The following is an 18,486-nucleotide window of genomic DNA, read 5'->3' on the forward strand; positions in this document are numbered from 1 at the left end:
CCACAACAGATTGGTACTGCCTTAACAAAAAGCGCTAGAATCTTGACAAGTTCCACCGCTAGATATAAGATACAAGTATTGTGTAGGCGTCTGCAGATAGAAATGACTTTATTTGTGATCAATATTAAATTGGGCTCTAGATTGATTGAACTAGATTGTACAATGTACTTAGCTGGCTGGCTTTATCTTATGCATCCAAGTTCAGATACTGGTATTCATGGAATAAGTCTAACAGGCATATGTCTCGTCACTTAAAGCAAAAGTAAACAATGAAAGGCTCGATCTAAAGAGCAGTCCAGGCCACAAAGGGATAAAACCAAAATAACTTACTCTAAAGGGGCATCAAACAGTCGTATGCTCATCACCACGTCCAGCGTGATCTCTATGTGGGTCTTCAACAATACTCATCCCAACATCATCACCCGTACGGTCATCCAGCTCCTCTTTCTCCACAATTCTAGCATGCCACCACCGAAACAACTGAACAAAGAAATGCGCTACGCAGATCTGCTCCGTAGTATAAAGCAATACCGGCACCGATGTCTTTGCTTTTAGAAGTAGATCGACCGGCTGCCACATTGCGTAGAGCAGCGGAATACCGAGTGCAGTGCTTTTCGCTGGTCCGCAAAAGCACACTGCAATAGTCTCCTCGGGAGACATGCGTTTGAATATGGGCTTGGACCAGCGGCGAGAGCTAAAGATCTGCGGCGGTCTGGAGCAGAAGAAACATACCGTCGTTAAGGTGGTGTAGAGTATGATGTTGAACAGCACCACGAAGACTATGCTCTGCGCGGAAAGTGTTTGGAGGGCTCCTGTTGCGAAGCAGGAAGAAAATGTGGCCCTGATTGATAGGAATGTCGGTGAGAAATGTAAAGAGCGATAAAGAGGCCCGAGGCTTTCACAGAATGCTCGTTGTACTCACCAAATCAATAATAACAAGCAGACAGTAGCCAGCTTAGGCAGCTTGGTCTTCTGCAGGACCAACGCCGTGCGATCAGGCCAAGTCCACTTCACAAGCTGCCCAACAAACAACGGTAGCAACACGCTGAGCCCGAGTTGCTGAAAAATCTCCTTGTACATACTCCCCAAATCTCCACCGCCATACCGCCACGGATAAAACTCGGCCATCTTCGGCATCAACGCAATAGTCCATGCAGCCGTAACAAACGGACCAAGAATATTAGCCAACAAAACCTCCACTAAAGCAGCCGCATCATCCCCGCCCGCAGACCTCGTCATGACAACATTGGATGCAATCGTCGTCGGAATGCAAGCAGTAAAGATATACCCTGCCAGCACGGCGCGATCAATCTTTCCCCCAGGATCCGCAGCAAGGATAATATGCACGATGGCCAGCACCAGGGCGGGGATAAATATAAACGAAATTACCTGCACGATCACATGAAGGCGCCAATTCAGGACGTGCGAGATAAGCTTCTGGCGCGGTATGCTCAGGCCGGAGATTAGGAAGATGATCGCTATCACGCCGTACATGATGCTGTACTCGGAACGGATGGTGCCGCCATGCTTGGCCACATTTGGGAAACAATATGCCAGGGCGCAAACGATCCCGATCCCGATTAGGAGCCATTGGTGGAGGATTAGACTTGCGATGCGCTTCAACCCCCGCTGCCACCGCGGTTGTGCGATGTCTGGGGCTGCTTCCATTCTTTTTGGTCTAGTTTAGGAATATGGAAATGAACATTGTACTCCCATGGATTTTTTCACTTCCACAAGGTGAGTTGATCATATAGGGGTATGTCGATGATATGTAGGGGTGTTGAAAATTGCGTTATCGGAATTGGTCCGATCCCATCGGAGTCGATAGCGCGTCTAAGAATCGCATCATCTATTTGAAGCTATACGTTTTACTATTTTGATGTAAATTGTAGTAACAGTCATTAGGAATTCGTGCACCGAGTAATCCTTGCATCTTCGTATATCAAATCTGACATTCCAGAACGGGGTCGCCGAGATCGGGTAGCCGATCTATCTCAGTCGGGTTGAATGACCCCGGGATGTGATAGGCAATGCACGTGAAGGTACTCCCGTACTTCGAGTCAACATACAGAGCATGTTGCGAATGTTGCATATTTTATACTTCATATCTTGTATACCTCGTCGATACTAGATCTTTTCCAATGTTGCAAAGTTCCGTATGAGTGAACCAGTGCTTCGGTAAAATGTTTCTCCGACTGAATGACGGGCACCAACGTCACCGTCTGCAACTATGCCCGTGAGCATATCTATATGGATGTATGTAAGAACTTTACAAACCCCGGACCAGAATGATAAGTTAAGCCAAGCCTACAGCAAACCCCACGTCCAACCTTCGAATACTTTAATTGTCCATCTGACTCAGAACGTCCCATGACCTCTGGATATGGACCTCGGCTGAGGGGAGCTCCAGCGTTGGTCCGAGATCTTCCGCAAATAGCCAGCGAATTTCGCTACTTTTCGGCCAAGTTCAACTCCCGAACTGTTCAGAATCTCCGGAGTAATGTAGCCCCCTAGAAATATATTATTAGTGTTTCCAGACTGGTAGGTTATGGGAAAAGGGGGCGTGTAAGATAATGTGCAAGTAGTTGAATGAGGGACGAGCATTTCAAAACGGGTTTTTTACATTGTACAATCTAATCTGGAATTAAAGTATAGAATCACAAGCTGCTGAAACTATGACGACAGTTGAAAAGGCATGTGAAATCAGATCATTGGAGATCTGGGGTGATTCATTCCGCGCTGAATAGAGAGCCGCCCTTGTTACCGAAGGCCTCGGGATTGTCTTGGGAGGCGTGTAGCTTGTACTCGGAAGACACACATAATTATTATATAGCAGATATCTCCCTCGGCAGATCATTTAGTCTTCTACCTCTTCCTTTTTTTTTTCTCTCTCCTTTTCCGTTCTTGGTTGTGTGAGGTTATATATACTTCCGTTCGTCCATTTCGTCCGCTTCCCCGTCATAGCTCCCCACAAAGTCTGGCACTGCCGCCACTTTGCCTCGTGAATCATATACCTGTGGAACTTCGGCATTCTTTTCTTTTAAAGATTCAAGATCTTTCCAATTGATCTCTTGTCCTCGCTCAGACACTCCAGATATACCATCTCTTTCAATCGCAGGTTGTTTCTGGTTATTCCCCCGGCATTGTATACTTCCGCTTCTCCGCAATTTTCGGCTTTCCCTTGCGACAATCGGAAGATCTGCGAAACTCGATTTCCGAGACGGCCGAAAGATTTCCGTGAAGTCTTCTTGAACAAAAGTGCAAATTCTCTGCATAATATAACACATATTGAAAAACAATGTCTGCCAAGACTGCGAATCAGAAGCGCACATCGCCCGCGGTCAACTTGATCGGTAGAGTAGACTCCCCCTTTTAGGATGATATACAGCTATTGACTTTTGCCTGATTAGCTGGTGGTGGTGCCGGTATGATGGAGGCGCTCGTGTGCCATCCGCTAGACACGATCAAGGTCCGCATGCAGCTGTCAAAGAGAGCTACAGCACCCGGGGTGAGTTGAAGAAAATCATATTTGATAGAGCCATTGCTAATCATATTCGCTGGAACAGGTTAAGCCACGCGGGTTCGTGGCCACGGGTGTTCAAATCGTGCAAAAGGAGACCGCTCTCGGTCTGTACAAGGGTCTTGGTGCCGTGCTTGGTGGTATCATCCCCAAGATGGCCATCCGATTCACCTCATACGAGTCATATAAGGGCATGCTGGCCGATAAGGAGACAGGAACTGTGACTAGCAAAGCCACCTTCCTGGGTATGTGAAGCGTTCAACAAATTGAAAAATGCAAATTGAAAGCTAACCTTCCCCACAGCTGGTCTCGCCGCCGGTGTTACCGAAGCCGTGGCCGTCGTCAACCCCATGGAAGTCATCAAAATTCGTCTGCAGGCCCAGCACCACAGTCTGGCTGATCCCCTGGATGCCCCTAAGTACCGCAGCGCCCCACACGCACTCTTCACCGTGGTCAAGGAAGAGGGCTTCAGCGTTCTGTACCGCGGTGTTTCCCTGACAGCCCTCCGACAAGGAACCAACCAGGCTGCCAACTTCACCGCTTACACGGAACTGAAGGCTGCCCTGCAGCGCTGGCAACCCGAGTACAGCAACAGTCAGCTGCCCGCTTACCAGACCACCATGATTGGATTGATCTCCGGTGCCGTGGGCCCCTTCTCTAACGCTCCCATCGATACCATCAAGACCCGCCTTCAGAAGACCCGTGCCGAGCCCGGTCAATCCGCTGTCACCCGTATCATGATCATTGCCAAGGACATGTTCAAGACGGAGGGTGCTCGCGCTTTCTACAAGGGTATCACTCCCCGTGTGATGCGTGTTGCTCCCGGTCAGGCTGTCACTTTCACCGTGTACGAGTTCCTTAAGGGTAAGCTAGAAGCCTCCAACTGGGCTTTCGTCGGCGGCAGTTTTGAGGAGTGAACGTGCCGAAATTTCTTGTCTTTTTGGAAAGCATTGTGATACCTGACCGGCATGGTGGTCTGTTTCGCGCGTTGGACTGTCTCAGATGTTCAACTGCAAGCCGGTTGAAACGGCCTTTTTTTTTGTAAATATTTTGTGCTGTGCGTTAGTTCTTTTTGTATACCACTTTGTCTGGTGCGCCTCGAGCTGAAATAGAGAGTGTTCAAAAACGTTTGAAGTGTCGTTCGCCAAGGTAGTTGGATGCTTAGGTCTGTCCGTGAAGTGGTTGTAGATACCGTTAGCGATGCTCATGTAACGACCCCACAAGAATTGCAATGTATCTCCATCGAGTGAGGATAATGATGAATCAATTGCTTCTTCTGTATGGACACTTGTTAGATGTAAGGTCCGGGCAGCCTAGGTGGCCCTGACCGCTGACATGTCATCGGCCCCTCATTCACCGCTCCCCCTCATAAACAACAACAACCAACTCAGCTGCATCCTCAAGTGCAGCATCATGCAGTCAGGAATTACAGGTAAGAAACTTGAACATCTTGAACATCGAAATTCGAGCACAAGTCCATCAAAGTCAATCCAACTAACAAATCACCTAGTCTCCGCGGAGCTGCAAGATGCATTCACCCGCTTCAACTCCGACTCCTCAACCTTCTGCCTGCCGGTGACCATCACAGCAGAGACCCTAACACCACTGGCCCCAATCTCCTTCCAGGGAACTCCCTCGCCAAATGCCTTCTTTTCAGCCCTTCCCCAGCTGTCCTCCGTCCTTCAGCCTAAAACCCCCATCTACCTCCTCCTCCGGCGCCCATCGAGTGCCTCAACTGCACTCATTGCTCTGACTTACATCCCGTCCAATGCGCCTGTGCGAGCAAAGACGCTCTTTGCCTCGACTCGCTCGACGCTGACCCGCGAACTGGGCACGGAGAAGTTCGCTTCTACCGTCTTTGCTACCGAGGAAGACGAGATCCTGGGTCAGGATGCGTGGCGCGAGCGTGATGGCGAAGGCCCCAATGCTATCTCTCGTGAAGATATGATGGGCGAGAAGGAGAGAGAGCTGGAGGCTGTTCGCAGGGCCGAGGCCGAGGCACGGAGTGGCACTCCCGGGAGGGACATTGGTATCGGCGGCACTTTTGGACCCAGCACTGGCTCTGGGATGAGGGTTTCTGTAGCGATTGATGAAGACGTTAAGTCTGCGCTGAGAGGTCTGCAGGATAGTGGTTTGGTACAACTTGTAAGTCATTATCCTAGGTCGTGGTCATTTTTTGAGAGGGTAGATGCCACTTGCAAGGATGGGCAGTACATGAGACCTGTAAGATTTGAGGCTAACTTCAAGCAGACAGTTGACCTCCGCTCGGAGAAGATGATCTTGGCCGACTCACAGTCTGGAGTCGAGCCGGATGCTGTTGCTACACACATTTCCTCCTCTTCACCGCGGTATTCCTTCTACCATTACCCTGGAACCGATGTTGTGATCTTCGCGTACACCTGTCCCGTTGGATCATCGATCAGAGATCGTATGCTGCATGCCAGTTCGCGGAGGAACGCCATCGGAGTTGCTGAGCAGGAAGGACTGAAAATCGAGAAAAAGGTATGCAAGCCCGTGTTGTGGATCATGATTTTTGGTTGTTTTGATGCTCACAGATACCAGATTGAGGCCTCTAGCCCTGACGAAATCACCGGCGATCGGCTGCAAGAGGAAGTCACCCCGTCACGAGACCAGGGTTCTACGCGAGGCTTCGCCAGACCTCGTCGCCCCGGCCGGTAAATCGCTATTGTATAGATAGGCTACGTTGTTAATGAGGTCGGAAAACCCCGAGCCTCGGCGGGCATCGATTCAATAATGGCAGTAAATATAGCAGAAGTGTGCTAGACTCTCGCCAGGTTGTCGTCTAAATATTGGTAACTGGTTGTCCCCACAGGACGAACATAGGTAGAAATGGCTCTGGGCAAGTTCTACTCATAGGTCGGCCAAGGCATTGATCAGATCCTCAGACACCTCCTTTGAAGTGCATCATTTTGACAAAGAAACCGTGCCATGGCCACCCAATGTGATACAAACAACATCCTTAGTTATTGCTTGATGTAGGTCCTACGAGGTCATGTATGTTATATGAATAGTGTATTGCCTTAAACAACGAGTTTCAAGACGAAATGTCACATACACATATCCAAAGCAACAAAGAAAACTTCCGGGTATTTGTCAGTGTCGGCCTAAAGACTAAAGCCATCTCACCGCATGATTTGACTTGAAAAGTCGACCACAACCGACTACAAATTAATAAATCACAGTGTCCTCGTTATCCTCAACGACCTCGCCGCCGTCATCATGTTGATCTTGAACGGCACTTTCCTTCACGTTAGCAGCGGTGTCATCCTTTTTAGCTAGGTCAGAGGTCTGGTCATTATTGTCTGAACCCACCGTATCCGGAGCACCCTGAGTCGCTTCCTTAGATTTTACATCTGTCAGATCTGCCTCGTGCTCTGGAGACGGCTGGTCTTGACGACCATCTGTTTGCTCCTGCTCTTCTGACCCTTGAAGCGGTTGTTCATCTGCCTGTTTTGTTTCAGTCCCGGTTGGCTCTGTTGGCTGCGCTTCAGCCTGGGTTGGCTGTTCAGGCGCAAATGCTTCTGGTGGATATCGTGCTTCGAACTCAGCGACTTCTCGGGCAATAGTCGCCTCTGCTTCTTCGATCTGCTGCTTTATCGCTGAGTCGTCGCCAGGTCTAGGTTGCCATGGTTTGTAATACTAGGGAGGATTAGTTGATGGCTACTATATATGATTAGGAAAGAATAACTCACCAGAGCTGGCTCTGCCTGTGTCTTGTGGAAATGCGCCATGGCAAGCATATTCGAATGCCGTGTTTGCATCTGAAAATGAAAAAGTTAGTGAAAATGCTCATCACTATATATCAAAATGGCAGGTGAATAGAACATGACATACAACTTCTCGCTCATACAACGGCATTTCCCTCCTCCGAATCTCATCACGTTGTTCCTTTCGCCGTTTCTTCAATTCACCGTACTCGGCATCTAGCGATTTCAACTTCTCTTGCTGCTTCTTCTCAATATCAGCGCGCCGTTTTTGTGCCGCGGAACTTGAGCTCTGCGAAAGAGTACCAAGCAGCCCCCCGAATAGCCGCTGGCCCCGCTTGCGATCCTCATCTCGACCTCCGCGCGGTCGCGTAGACTTCGTTCCTACAGACTCATTTGTTGTAGGCGGCGGGGATGATGGCCGACGCCGCTGAGAATGTGGGGAAGTATTGTCTGTAGAGCTGAGTCGTCGACGCTTAGTGTCGTATTCTGAAATTGAAGACTTTCGTCGCTTTACTGTCAACTCCGGAGACTCGTGAATGATGTCCTGGCTGGGCACAGCCACTGCTGATGCGAGTGTCTCGGGACTATTCAGGCAATATGCGCGTTAGCTAGAGTGCTCAATTTACAACGCTTGCGCGTGAGTTGCACGGGATAAAGGTAGCCATACCCTTCAGACATCTTGATCGGCAAACAACGCTGTACCAAACAACAAATTGGGGAGAAATGAGCGACGTTATAAACTCTGATCTGGATCAAATATTGGATTTGAGGTTAAGATGCGCAAAATAACAAGACGACACGCTGCTTAGAATCACCCGGCTTGGAATCACGTGCACAGACCACTTCGCCTTCCATCCACCGTCGGCTTCTCTTCTCTTACCTTCTCTTGCACTTATCCTCGTTTTACTTCCCACAACTTGCCACTCCATACCTCCTTCCACCTTCTTCAAGTTTATCACTCCTACTTTCTTCTTCCGTTACTCGAAATGTCTCGTCATCACCCCGATCTCGTGATGTGCCGCAAGCAACCCGGCATCTCTATCGGCCGTCTGTGTGACAAATGCGACGGAAAATGCCCCGTGTGCGATTCCTACGTACGCCCGACAACCCTAGTCCGCATCTGCGACGAGTGCTCCTTCGGCAATTACCAGAACAAGTGTGTCGTCTGTGGCGGTGAGGGCATCAGTGATGCTTTCTACTGCTTTGAATGTACGCGCCTCGAGAAGGACCGTGATGGATGTCCCAAAATCATCAATTTGGGAAGTTCGAGGACAGATCTATTCTATCAAAAGAAAAGTTTCAGGAATCAATGATCTTGGCGTGTGGCTTGGTGTCCAAGTGGAGGGGAGCCAAGCATGGGTCTGGCGGGTTTACCATATTAAGCCTCACGACGACAAAAATGACTCGACAATCTTTGCAAACATGGGCACGTGGAATACCTCATGTCGGTACTCTATCTGAACTCACTCCAACTGAGTTTATCTGGCACTACCTGCTTGCAACGAGTCGACAAGTGGAGGATATCAACAAGCACATGGACCCTGGACCCCGATGTTATCCGACAAGACTTCCCTGTCACTTGGCCTAATTTTGTAACATAGTGCAATGCTGTGCAAAAATTTGGCAGAGATGGTGGCATGGCGCCATGGAACCTCAGACCCGAGGGTCAGTGAACACTGCTCAGATGTTTGACGACCCAGCGAGGCTTCTGGATTGAGCAGTCAGACTGGAGGCAACCCCTGCAGGCTTCGTGATTGATACCCCTCGAGTATCGATCATGTTTTGTCGATTACCTCAATGGGTATGGCATGGCCCAAGCCTCAAATCTACGGTCTGAAGGCCTCGTGCACGGATTCGCTATCTCAAAAATATCTTTCTTGTTTGACCTTATACCCCAAGGAGCTACTGGCTTCAGTTTCAATAGTCATTATGAATAAAACCATGTTTCCATGCATACAAGTGGTCAGCGACAACGATTTTTTTTCATTCAAAAAATCAAAATGTTCTCATTTCTTCGGTAACATCATCGCAAATATTGGAGAACTCCTAGGCCCTCTGTGTTCCACCACGCCTAGCACGCCATGCGTACCTTTTATATCCTGACCCGCAGAGGAGCTTCCGTCCACCTTTAATATCATATTCCCTTCCTAGTTATCAAACTCGATATCTTCTCTGCCTTCCCAGATCATCAGGGTTGCCGGTACTCGCGCTGATATCGTACCAGTCACACATCACTTAGAAATGAACCAAGAATATATTTTGCAAGACTGTCACCGATAGATTAATGTCAAGTTGTATGAAAAACAGACCTTATAACTGTACAATATGCTCGTGAACTAGGGTTTGCACTAATGTCTTGTCGCTCCACCTGGCGCTTCCAACGTGCCGAGGTCAACCTGGGAGGGGATCTCCACCTGGGCAGCTTCATGATTATTCATCTTTCATCATTTCTGATACTCATCTCTCTCCTAACTTGTATCAATTTATATATTTTCATCTTCAATAGCTTGTGGGGTTGTACTGCTGTAATATTTCAAAGCTTGGACCTACAAGGTGTTCATAGGTACTTTGAAGTCCTCCGTACATAAATCCCCTTGTTCCTCAAGACGGACTTGAGATACCTCTCCCTGAATCAGCTCGTCATGCCAGTCGACAAGATCCGAGTATCGGGTGATTCCCGTATTGAGTACAAGACTGCTACTCTCAACGGTCATAACTACTGTGAGCACACCACAATTTGAATAGCTTATACTTCAATGTCTACTATAACAAGACAGAACTGACAATTTGCAGCTTATCTCCTCAGCCAGCCCAAATCAGGGCAATACAGAGCCACTGTCTTCCTGGTGAGCAGCCAGTTCAATACAAAAATCCACAAGCGTTGATGTATATTTTCCATAGATCCATGGCTTCCCCGATCTCTCTATGGGATGGCGGTATCAGATTCCCATGCTCGTAGACATGGGACTGCGCGTGGTAGCTCCCGACTGTCTCGGATACGGACGAACAGTGAGTCTTTTCATCACATCACAGGAATTACAATCTAACAGCAAATCAACAAGGATGCCCCAGATGAATTCGCCCCGTACTCGCACAAAAGTTGTGCAGCAGACATCAAAGCCCTGGCAATGCATCTGGGCGAAACCCAGATCATCCTTGGTGGACATGACTGGCAAGCACATCCCGAGCAAATATTCTTTCCTAGAACCGCGCAGCTAATATACGAAGCAGGGGTGCAGCACTCGCCTACCGTATTGCCCTTTGGTATCCAGAACTAGTAAGCTACCTGTTCACAGTCTGCGTGCCTTATGCACGACCCATGGCGCAGAATATCTCCATCGAAGACCTCGTTCGCACCGTGACACCGCACTTTGGATATCAGTTGCAATTCAAGAGCGGAGAGCTGGAGAAGGTTATTCGGTCCAAGGATGAGATCCGCCAGTTTTTGCTGGCGCTTTACGGGGGTCGTACGGAGGCGGGCCAATTTGGATTTGATGCCAATAAAGGTGTTTTGGTTGATACAATTGGCAAGTTGAAGATTTCGAGGTTGTTGAGCGAGGAGGTAAGTTGGGTTTATTTGATTTGGAGCTGGGGATGGGGCTGATCTTCTCTAGGAGTTCGACTTTTACACGAATGAGTTTGCTCGGAGTGGCATTCATGGACCACGTATGGTTTCTTCTGGTTTCGGTGGTTAAGTACTAGGTACTTGCTAATCATCTCTACAGTCAATTGGTACCGCACTCGCGACGTGAACTACGAAGACGAGCTTGCTATTCTCGACAGGGTGATCCAGGTTCCTACACTTTTTATCCAGGGACTGAGAGATCAAGCTCTGCCACCTCATTTGGGTAAATCTATGGCCAAGCAGGTCCCGCGACTTACTCTGAAGCAGGTTAATACCGGGCACTGGGCTTTGTGGGAGAAGCCTGAGGAAGTCAATGAGATTATTGGAACTTGGTTGAAAGACCAGTCCTCCGCCGACGGAAGGACTGGCAAACTCTGATTAGAGAGATGGTAGGTATGGTGGCACATTGGAAAGCAGTGATTGATTATCGCGAAAGTACGTATCTCATATCGTCAATGTATTAAGAAGATGCCCCTCATCACAAGTCGCGAGCAGTTGCTTGGGCCAGCATAAATGTACAGGGCCGGGGCCCCGTAGACAGTGAACCTATTTAGTACTGAAACACCTTTGTCTCGATTTTGCAGCCGACCTTCTCTAAGCGGTCTACGTAGTCCTGACCCAGCGTGGCAGGAGTAACAATGCCACCACGCGAGACCTTTCTGATCTTCTCCTCGTCATTAAGAATGACCATAGCTGCCTCAGCCAGCAACAGCCCAGTAAAGGGATACATACCGCCGTGGTAAGTTATCTTACCAAAGACACGCTGTGCTGAAGGATTATCTGCAGTAGCAATGGCATGGTACTCGAGAAGATCATTTGCCGAATCTTCTTTGGTCGGGCCAGAGCCAGGGGCAAAGACGAACTTCCGCACCAGCCAGCGCACCGGCGGCAGCGCAAGCAGCGAAACTGCAATCAGGAAGCCGATATGGATAGCAACACCAATTAGCGCGTTACGGACCGACAGGAACTGATGGAAGAAGAAATGCGGCCCGTACAGCTCTGGCATCAGGCTGCTGCTGCGGTGCACGATGGTCATATCGCAGATGCCGGATGGGGAGGTCGTCACGGTACCCAAGTCGCGAATTGAGCGTGCACCGAGCAGCTTTTCCAGGATTGATTCACCAGGAACTTTCTTGGGTGGTGGGGATGCGGCCAACGAGAAAGGAGTCATTGACTTGGATAGGTCGGACATTGAAAATGCTTCGAAGGTGGTTAGAATGGTACTTATGGTCCCACCGCTGGCACCGGAGGATCTATTGTGAGTTGGTTAGAGATGTGCTTCTTTGCGGACATAAGGTTACATACTTCATTTCCTTGATGGTGCTGTCGATCTGACGGGTTGGAGATGAAAGGTCCTCTCGGACTCGCTTAACCAGAGCCCAGGCCAGGATATCAGCAGGGACGCTCTCAACTCCAGAACAAGGGATCATCTGTCTGAGATTAGTATGAAACTATCTTACAGAAACCAGGCGTATAACGAACAATAGCGCCATTAACCTTGGCAGTTTCATGGTACTTCTCGATGATCGACTTGACCCAGGGTGTTTCTCCGGTACTGTAACGATCAGCAAGTGTTCAAATCACCTGAACGAGTAGAAAGCAAAAACTTACGCATCCACATAGTGAGTTCCATTGACAGCGGATGCCTCCACGACTGGGGTTGAGTACAGGTGGTAGGGACCCACACAATTGATAACCAGCCGCGTTTTCTGAACAAGCTCGTTGAGCTCAGTGGACTTCAGTTGAACGACCAGGACATCTATGATAACACCAGAGTGAGCATTGAGATATATCACTCTTATATAAATGAAATTGTGAGGTTATGTACCTGGGTGCAGACGATCTGGGTTAAGAGCCTTCAGTTCCTGGGCAATAGCCTCGATTTTTTGCGCGGAACGACCTGCGATAGCCCATTTGAGATCGGTAGGAAGGTTCTGCACAATGTGCTCTGCGCAAAGTCGGCCAGTATAGCCAGTTGGACCCAGCAAAATCAGATCATACTGCCTGTTGGAAGTCATGGTGGCTGAGTTGATGGGTTTGGAGTCTATGATGTAGTTTTGTAGAACAAGGGAGCCCTCGGCACGATCACAGGCTCCTTGGCACGGTTAAAATTGGCGTGTGGTGGCTGAACGGGAGATAAATCGAGATAGCCAAAGATGATTTGGAGCTTTACACTAGAAGTAGCTGGATATGTTACACATTCAGACTCTACTAACTGAAACTGGGAACTGGTGTTTATATCGAACAGCAAGAACGGATCACGTGACCGGATAGATTGATTAGCCCGAGGAAGGGCGAGTGGATGGTCTGGAACACAATCAAGCCGAATTAAAATAGACCTTGATATGAGGGCAATCTAAAGACTTCAACGGGGTCATTCTTCTTGTCGATATAGAGGGGAACCATTGACGTGGACACGGACTTGGACACCTTAATTAAAAGGCAATAAAATCCCCTAAAAAATTCAAATTCAAGTCCCAAAATTGAATATCAAATCAGACCCCAAATTCACTGCAATTTACATCCACTCACACCGTCATCGTCTCAATCTGGTGGACCTTGTGGACCTTCGAAACACAAAGTAAGCATCAGAAACCTGAGGCCATCCACCTGACGTAAGCCCACTAACTCGAAAAGGGTCAGGTGATCGCACCAAGCCAAGAGCCCTAAGCGAGAATCCACAGCACAACCCGCCCTCATTCAAAGCGTCTTTTTTGGTCTCCTGTTGAATACCCATCTTCATCCTCTACACCAGCCAAGATGACGAAGCGCACCAAGAGTATGTTCCTCTTCAAATTCAACACACTGCCAGCCGAATTGCTCAATGCTAATTATTTTCTACAGAGGTCGGCATCACCGGTAAATATGGTACCAGGTATGACATTCGCCCAACTCGCGCCCACACGACTGTGATTTCGATCGAGACACACGACACATAGCGGACACCCAACGACACGGATTCTAACAATTTCCCCAACAGATACGGTGCCTCCCTGCGTAAGCAGGTGAAGAAGATGGAAGTCACCCAGCACGCCCGCTACGTCTGCACTTTCTGCGGAAAGAACACCGTCAAGCGCAAGGCTGTCGGTATCTGGGAGTGCAAGGGCTGCGACAAGACTGTTGCCGGCGGTGCTTACGTCGTCTCGTAAGTCGCACACACCTATCGCGAGGATCGGCACTTTGATCCAACCCGGCAATCGACCCGGGTTGGCGCACACAGTCGCAATCCGCAACACGCAAACCGAAAAAGGATTACTAACAGCTCACTTTTCTACAGCACCCCCGCTGCCGCTGCCACCCGCTCCACCATCCGTCGTCTGCGTGAGATCGCTGAGGTCTAAATGGGAGGATTGTGGTTTCATTTCTCTTTTACGGTTACGTTTGAATACCAAAAATGAATGAAAAAAATTCGGGATTACGAATTTCTTGTGCAATACCCGCCTCGCCCCGAGTATTACCGTATATCGATGTGACTGGTTTCCCAAAAGTTCGCTTCGGTCGCTGCCTACATGATAGACAATTCCTCCGGTCAATCCAAGATCCTTCACCTGATTACTTCGATGTTTTGCGACCGTGTGGATCATATGGATGATTGCAGATCGGCGGTCCTTTGTGCGGTTTCTCGGGCGTTGGACAGTCACGTAGACTTGACGAATCTTGATTTGGAGGTCACCTGGTCTTCCTAGCGTATCGCAGTCTTGAAATTGACTGCGTTCCGGCCCATATCTTCGTACTTTTGATTTGCACCTGGACGTTTGCCCTGAGTGTCTGGCATACTCAGACCCGCTTGATACATACCCTGGTATCAGATTGGTCGCATGTCGGTGATTTGCAGATCTTCCACGATGACTAAGGTGCGAAGTGTCCAGAATATTGACACGGTTGTGATTCGGGTTTCAGCCAAGTCATGGGCGCCTAATGTAGCCACTTTTGAATGTAGCCTGGGCCACCTTGCTTTTTTAGTAGGAACTGTTGTGTAGTTGTGTGTTGTACAGGGACCTTGTTAGAAGGGTGTAAGATGTCCATGACGATATTAGATACTTGGGTACTCCAGTACTTGAGAATATTACTCTACAGCCGTATTTTGTAGTCAAAAAGAACTCGAATACATTGTTTTGTGAAAGAATTCTATTTGAAGGATTGTAATACCATCGAAATAGTCCCAAATCCACCTTTTTAGGACATCATTCGCCTCCGTCACGTTCCTGCTTTGCGTTAGTCCGGTAATCCGGCCCACCTTCAAAAGGCGCTCCCCACACCTTTCTCGCTTCTACACTTCTTGAGCGCTCTTCATGGACTTCGCCTTTCCCTATAAATCCGTCGTCCATGTCAGATACCTGTATTGTTTGTTTAGGAGATCTTGGTGAAGGAGCGGGCGATCCTCTTGAACCTGTGAGCCTTGATTTGAAGGATGGCGACTTCAATGGAGACTCTCAGATCGCTCAGCTACTTCCCTGTGGTCATATCCTACATAATAATTGCTTAAAACCATGGGTTGAGCGAGCAAATAGTTGTCCAATATGTCGGCGCAATTTCAATATGGTGGAGTTGAGCGATAGTGTTGGAGGTATGACGCTCCCCCTTCATTTGACCTACGACATGGACTGGTCCTCTCTTGATCACAAGTGCTGACTGTATTGATTTGTTATAGGAACTGTCACATCATCTTACGCTGTCCAAGATCGAACTCAAGTGGCCGACGTTGATCCTTCTATGATAATTGAATATGTGGAGGATGATTTGACCGATTTCCAGCCATGTACAATTTGTGGACAAGCCGACAACGAGGATGTTCTTCTGTTATGCGATGGGTGTGATGGGCCTTCTCATCTATACTGCCTAGGGCTGGACGAGATCCCCTCGGGGTCATGGTATTGCCAACAATGCATGGAGCTACGTGCCATGGGACCGGCTCCTGAAGTATCAGCACGGCCGTCTCGGGCGATCGAGCAACGGAGTCGACGAACGAGGGCTCAGCAGAGACGACTTCAGAATCGAACCCAGACGAATTCTCTTCATTGGGCCCGAGTCTGGCAATCTGTTTGGGATCATCTGAATCTCGATCTTGATTTCCCTTTCGATGACGATCGATCTGCCGAACGTGCGATGCAACAACGCCGTCGCGAGCAGGCCAATCAGCGCGAATTTCAAGCTTGGCAACGTCGCTTTGAGGTTGCTGAGCGACAAGGTGGTGGCAGCCGGTTTCGCGACACGGCGTCCCTGTTCGATCTTGACCATGCGCGACCATCGCGACCTCGAGCGCCTAGAGTTCCAACACCGGAGCCCGAGTCTCTCGAGGAGATGCGGGCTTGGAACGCCTTCGAGAGGGCACGAGAGATCGAAAACAACCCGAGCGCAGCCAGGAAGCGCAAAGAGCCGACCCTGTCGCCGTCCCCCGAGCCCACAGAACCAGAGCGCAAGTTGAAGCGCCCTCGAACGAGAAGGCCACAGGAGCTCGCTGCTCTCGCACAGCAAAGTCAAAATGGTGAATCATCCAGGGCTACGAGCTCCAATGTCCGACCGAGTGGAGACACTACCACCGGACCAAGCTTCCTATCATCACTTTTGAAGGAAGTCGAAGACGCACCGAGTCATTCATATGGACCTTCAGCTTCAGCGTCGGTCGCTCTGACCGATCATCCATCTCCTGGTCCCTCTTCCCCCTCTATTTCTCCCGCTTCGTCTCGCTACTCCTCCCCTCTCCTTTCAGCGGCCACTCCGCCACCCTTTCCGCGGAGCCATCCCATTTCTCCTCTCCAGCTCTCCTCCCCCGCCGAACCCTCATCTCCACATTTTTCACCCGAAGTGTCCATATCGGGTAGTCCATCGACAAATGCCACCAATGAAGACAACCCACAACGCCAGCCAGGCCGTCCTCGCTCTCGCATTCCCCAACGCGCACTGTATATGGGAGCCTGCCGCTCACCCGACTCATCCCCTACTCGATCTGGTCCATCTCTAGCCCTCAAAGCCGACATCCAGAAAATGGTGGGCACCGGATTGAAACCTCATTACAAAAAGAAGATCATTTCGAAAGAGCAATATACGAACATCAACCGGTCCATCTCTCGCATGCTATACGAGCGGGTCGGTAACAAGGAAACGCTTGAGCCGGATGAACGCACCAACCTCGAAACAGAAGCCAAACACGAAGTGCAGAATACAATTGATGCACTGAAGATGAAGAGCAAAGATAAGCAGAAACAGCGCATGGTGGCGACTGACACGGACGGCGATCTATAATGACTATACCACGAATTCTCCCCGGCATTTAATGGCGTTTCTTATCATCTCAAGCGAAGCATACTTCTGGTGGAATGGATTGGAATGTATAACTGGCGTTTGATACTTGCCCCTTCTTCTTCTCCTTCTTCTTCTTCTTCTTCTTCTCTTCCTCCCACGAGGCATCCTTGTGAGAATCCTTTGTTCGTAGCACTTTGCTTCGGTGCGAGTGATTATCTTGTTGTTGTCTTTTTTGGCTAGTCTATTCGCGTTCTCTTTGCTCCATATTATGTCTAAATATTATTTATATTTTGGCCGTAGGAGGGCTGCATCTCCCCTGGATAGCCTCGGCATTTTCTGGTTTATTGGGTCTTTCTATTTCCTAGTTGGGTTTGCAAACTTATAGACACAATTTCTCCACGGACAATCTCTGACGATAATTCACAGGACAGTGTACAGGACAGTGGCAGCTCCTGTGATCATCGGGGATCGGTTTGACTGCACATCTATGGATCGATTTAAACCACATATAGTAAGTGCAAAAAAAGGCCGTGACGCCTGTGGATAAAGCTGATTTCGAACAGTGATACCACATGGAGTTCAATCTATGAGCTATACCGGAATTGAGGGTTCCAATCACAATCAACAGTTAGCAAGGAACAAGCCAATAAACCAGCTCTTATACTCACCGTTTTATCACTCAAATCGTCCTGGCACGCAGTTTCAGATCCCTCGGCAGTCCCAGACTGATCTCGCTTGCGATTTTACCAAACGCTCACAACTCGAAAAATAAACTCAGTCCGGACGAACCAATAGACGGCTTCGTATACTCAACAATACTCAACAATACTAGCAATCTCTTAAGAACAGCATATCTACCCCCAACAGCAGGCAGAAGATAGCACGCAAAGATCATACCACCAGTAGCATCAAGCGGCAGGACCACAAGCAAAAAGGCCGTAATTGTAATAGCCATCTGAGCACCAAAGGCAATACAAGCCCTCACCCAACCCTCATCAAACCGATATGCCGAATACGGCTCAAGAAGCTAGTAACGGCATAAAAAATGGCAGTGAATCAAGCGTGCCAAACCCAAACAAGTTGATAATGATAGGCATGGATATCGATACAGGCCCGTAGCATTTCATGCTTAGGAATACAACAATGAAGATCAGCCAAAATCGTATGTCTAGTGACTTGGCCGCCCTTGTATGTATTCCGCACGCCGGAGTTGTTCGATCCCAGTCGAGCTACGGCGATGTAGCGTTATCGTTAGTCGAACCCGCGGGCTCGGACTGGGTCTGATGGAAGGAAGACTAGGACTAGTCTCCAAATTACGGTCACTGCACCTGCTGTAAATAAGATGGATTTCCAGGGGGATAGTGTGCCTG

At 49.0% G+C, this 18,486-nt stretch overlaps 9 protein-coding genes across 9 annotated transcripts; 6 read left to right on the forward strand and 3 right to left on the reverse strand.

The window, feature by feature from the left end:
* Positions 1-342: 342 nt before the first annotated feature.
* N7500_001173 (uncharacterized protein) lies at positions 343-1,668 on the reverse strand (the record flags this gene model as incomplete). The annotated part of the gene is made up of 2 exons (XM_056672319.1): positions 343-841; positions 923-1,668. The coding sequence occupies 2 exons, from the start codon at positions 1,666-1,668 to the stop codon at positions 343-345; spliced, it is 1,245 nt and encodes a 414-aa protein (XP_056537892.1).
* Positions 1,669-3,298: 1,630 nt separating this feature from the next.
* On the forward strand, positions 3,299-4,437 carry N7500_001174 (putative succinate:fumarate antiporter (Acr1); the record flags this gene model as incomplete). Its single annotated transcript, XM_056672320.1, has 4 exons — positions 3,299-3,353; positions 3,411-3,508; positions 3,567-3,765; positions 3,824-4,437. 4 exons carry the CDS (start codon positions 3,299-3,301, stop codon positions 4,435-4,437), a joined length of 966 nt encoding a protein of 321 aa, XP_056537893.1.
* A 496-nt stretch (positions 4,438-4,933) lies between these two features.
* N7500_001175 (twinfilin) lies at positions 4,934-6,199 on the forward strand (the record flags this gene model as incomplete). The annotated part of the gene is made up of 4 exons (XM_056672321.1): positions 4,934-4,952; positions 5,031-5,665; positions 5,771-6,022; positions 6,083-6,199. 4 exons carry the CDS (start codon positions 4,934-4,936, stop codon positions 6,197-6,199), a joined length of 1,023 nt encoding a protein of 340 aa, XP_056537894.1.
* Positions 6,200-6,709: 510 nt separating this feature from the next.
* Positions 6,710-7,926, reverse strand: N7500_001176 (pinin family protein; the record flags this gene model as incomplete). The annotated part of the gene is made up of 4 exons (XM_056672322.1): positions 6,710-7,180; positions 7,234-7,302; positions 7,376-7,832; positions 7,916-7,926. 4 exons carry the CDS (start codon positions 7,924-7,926, stop codon positions 6,710-6,712), a joined length of 1,008 nt encoding a protein of 335 aa, XP_056537895.1.
* A 308-nt stretch (positions 7,927-8,234) lies between these two features.
* N7500_001177 (PHF5 family protein) lies at positions 8,235-8,561 on the forward strand (the record flags this gene model as incomplete). The annotated part of the gene is made up of 1 exon (XM_056672323.1): positions 8,235-8,561. One exon carries the CDS (start codon positions 8,235-8,237, stop codon positions 8,559-8,561), a length of 327 nt encoding a protein of 108 aa, XP_056537896.1.
* Positions 8,562-9,890: 1,329 nt separating this feature from the next.
* N7500_001178 (alpha/beta fold hydrolase) lies at positions 9,891-11,251 on the forward strand (the record flags this gene model as incomplete). The annotated part of the gene is made up of 7 exons (XM_056672324.1): positions 9,891-9,969; positions 10,042-10,094; positions 10,150-10,257; positions 10,299-10,407; positions 10,545-10,810; positions 10,863-10,914; positions 10,974-11,251. The coding sequence occupies 7 exons, from the start codon at positions 9,891-9,893 to the stop codon at positions 11,249-11,251; spliced, it is 945 nt and encodes a 314-aa protein (XP_056537897.1).
* Positions 11,252-11,423: 172 nt separating this feature from the next.
* N7500_001179 (saccharopine dehydrogenase family protein) lies at positions 11,424-12,891 on the reverse strand (the record flags this gene model as incomplete). The annotated part of the gene is made up of 5 exons (XM_056672325.1): positions 11,424-12,126; positions 12,179-12,303; positions 12,356-12,428; positions 12,485-12,632; positions 12,702-12,891. The coding sequence occupies 5 exons, from the start codon at positions 12,889-12,891 to the stop codon at positions 11,424-11,426; spliced, it is 1,239 nt and encodes a 412-aa protein (XP_056537898.1).
* A 505-nt stretch (positions 12,892-13,396) lies between these two features.
* N7500_001180 (60S ribosomal protein eL43) lies at positions 13,397-14,286 on the forward strand. The gene is made up of 5 exons (XM_056672326.1): positions 13,397-13,454; positions 13,517-13,652; positions 13,718-13,748; positions 13,854-14,018; positions 14,151-14,286. The coding sequence occupies exons 2-5, from the start codon at positions 13,634-13,636 to the stop codon at positions 14,212-14,214; spliced, it is 279 nt and encodes a 92-aa protein (XP_056537899.1). The 5' UTR covers positions 13,397-13,454; positions 13,517-13,633; the 3' UTR covers positions 14,215-14,286.
* A 1,126-nt stretch (positions 14,287-15,412) lies between these two features.
* Positions 15,413-17,116, forward strand: N7500_001181 (putative PHD and RING finger domain protein; the record flags this gene model as incomplete). Its single annotated transcript, XM_056672327.1, has 2 exons — positions 15,413-15,440; positions 15,525-17,116. The coding sequence occupies 2 exons, from the start codon at positions 15,413-15,415 to the stop codon at positions 17,114-17,116; spliced, it is 1,620 nt and encodes a 539-aa protein (XP_056537900.1).
* Positions 17,117-18,486: the final 1,370 nt, after the last annotated feature.

This window comes from Penicillium coprophilum, assembly GCF_028826855.1.
Source record: "Penicillium coprophilum strain IBT 35676 chromosome Unknown utg000001l_segment0_segment0, whole genome shotgun sequence".
NCBI lineage: Eukaryota > Fungi > Ascomycota > Eurotiomycetes > Eurotiales > Aspergillaceae > Penicillium > Penicillium coprophilum.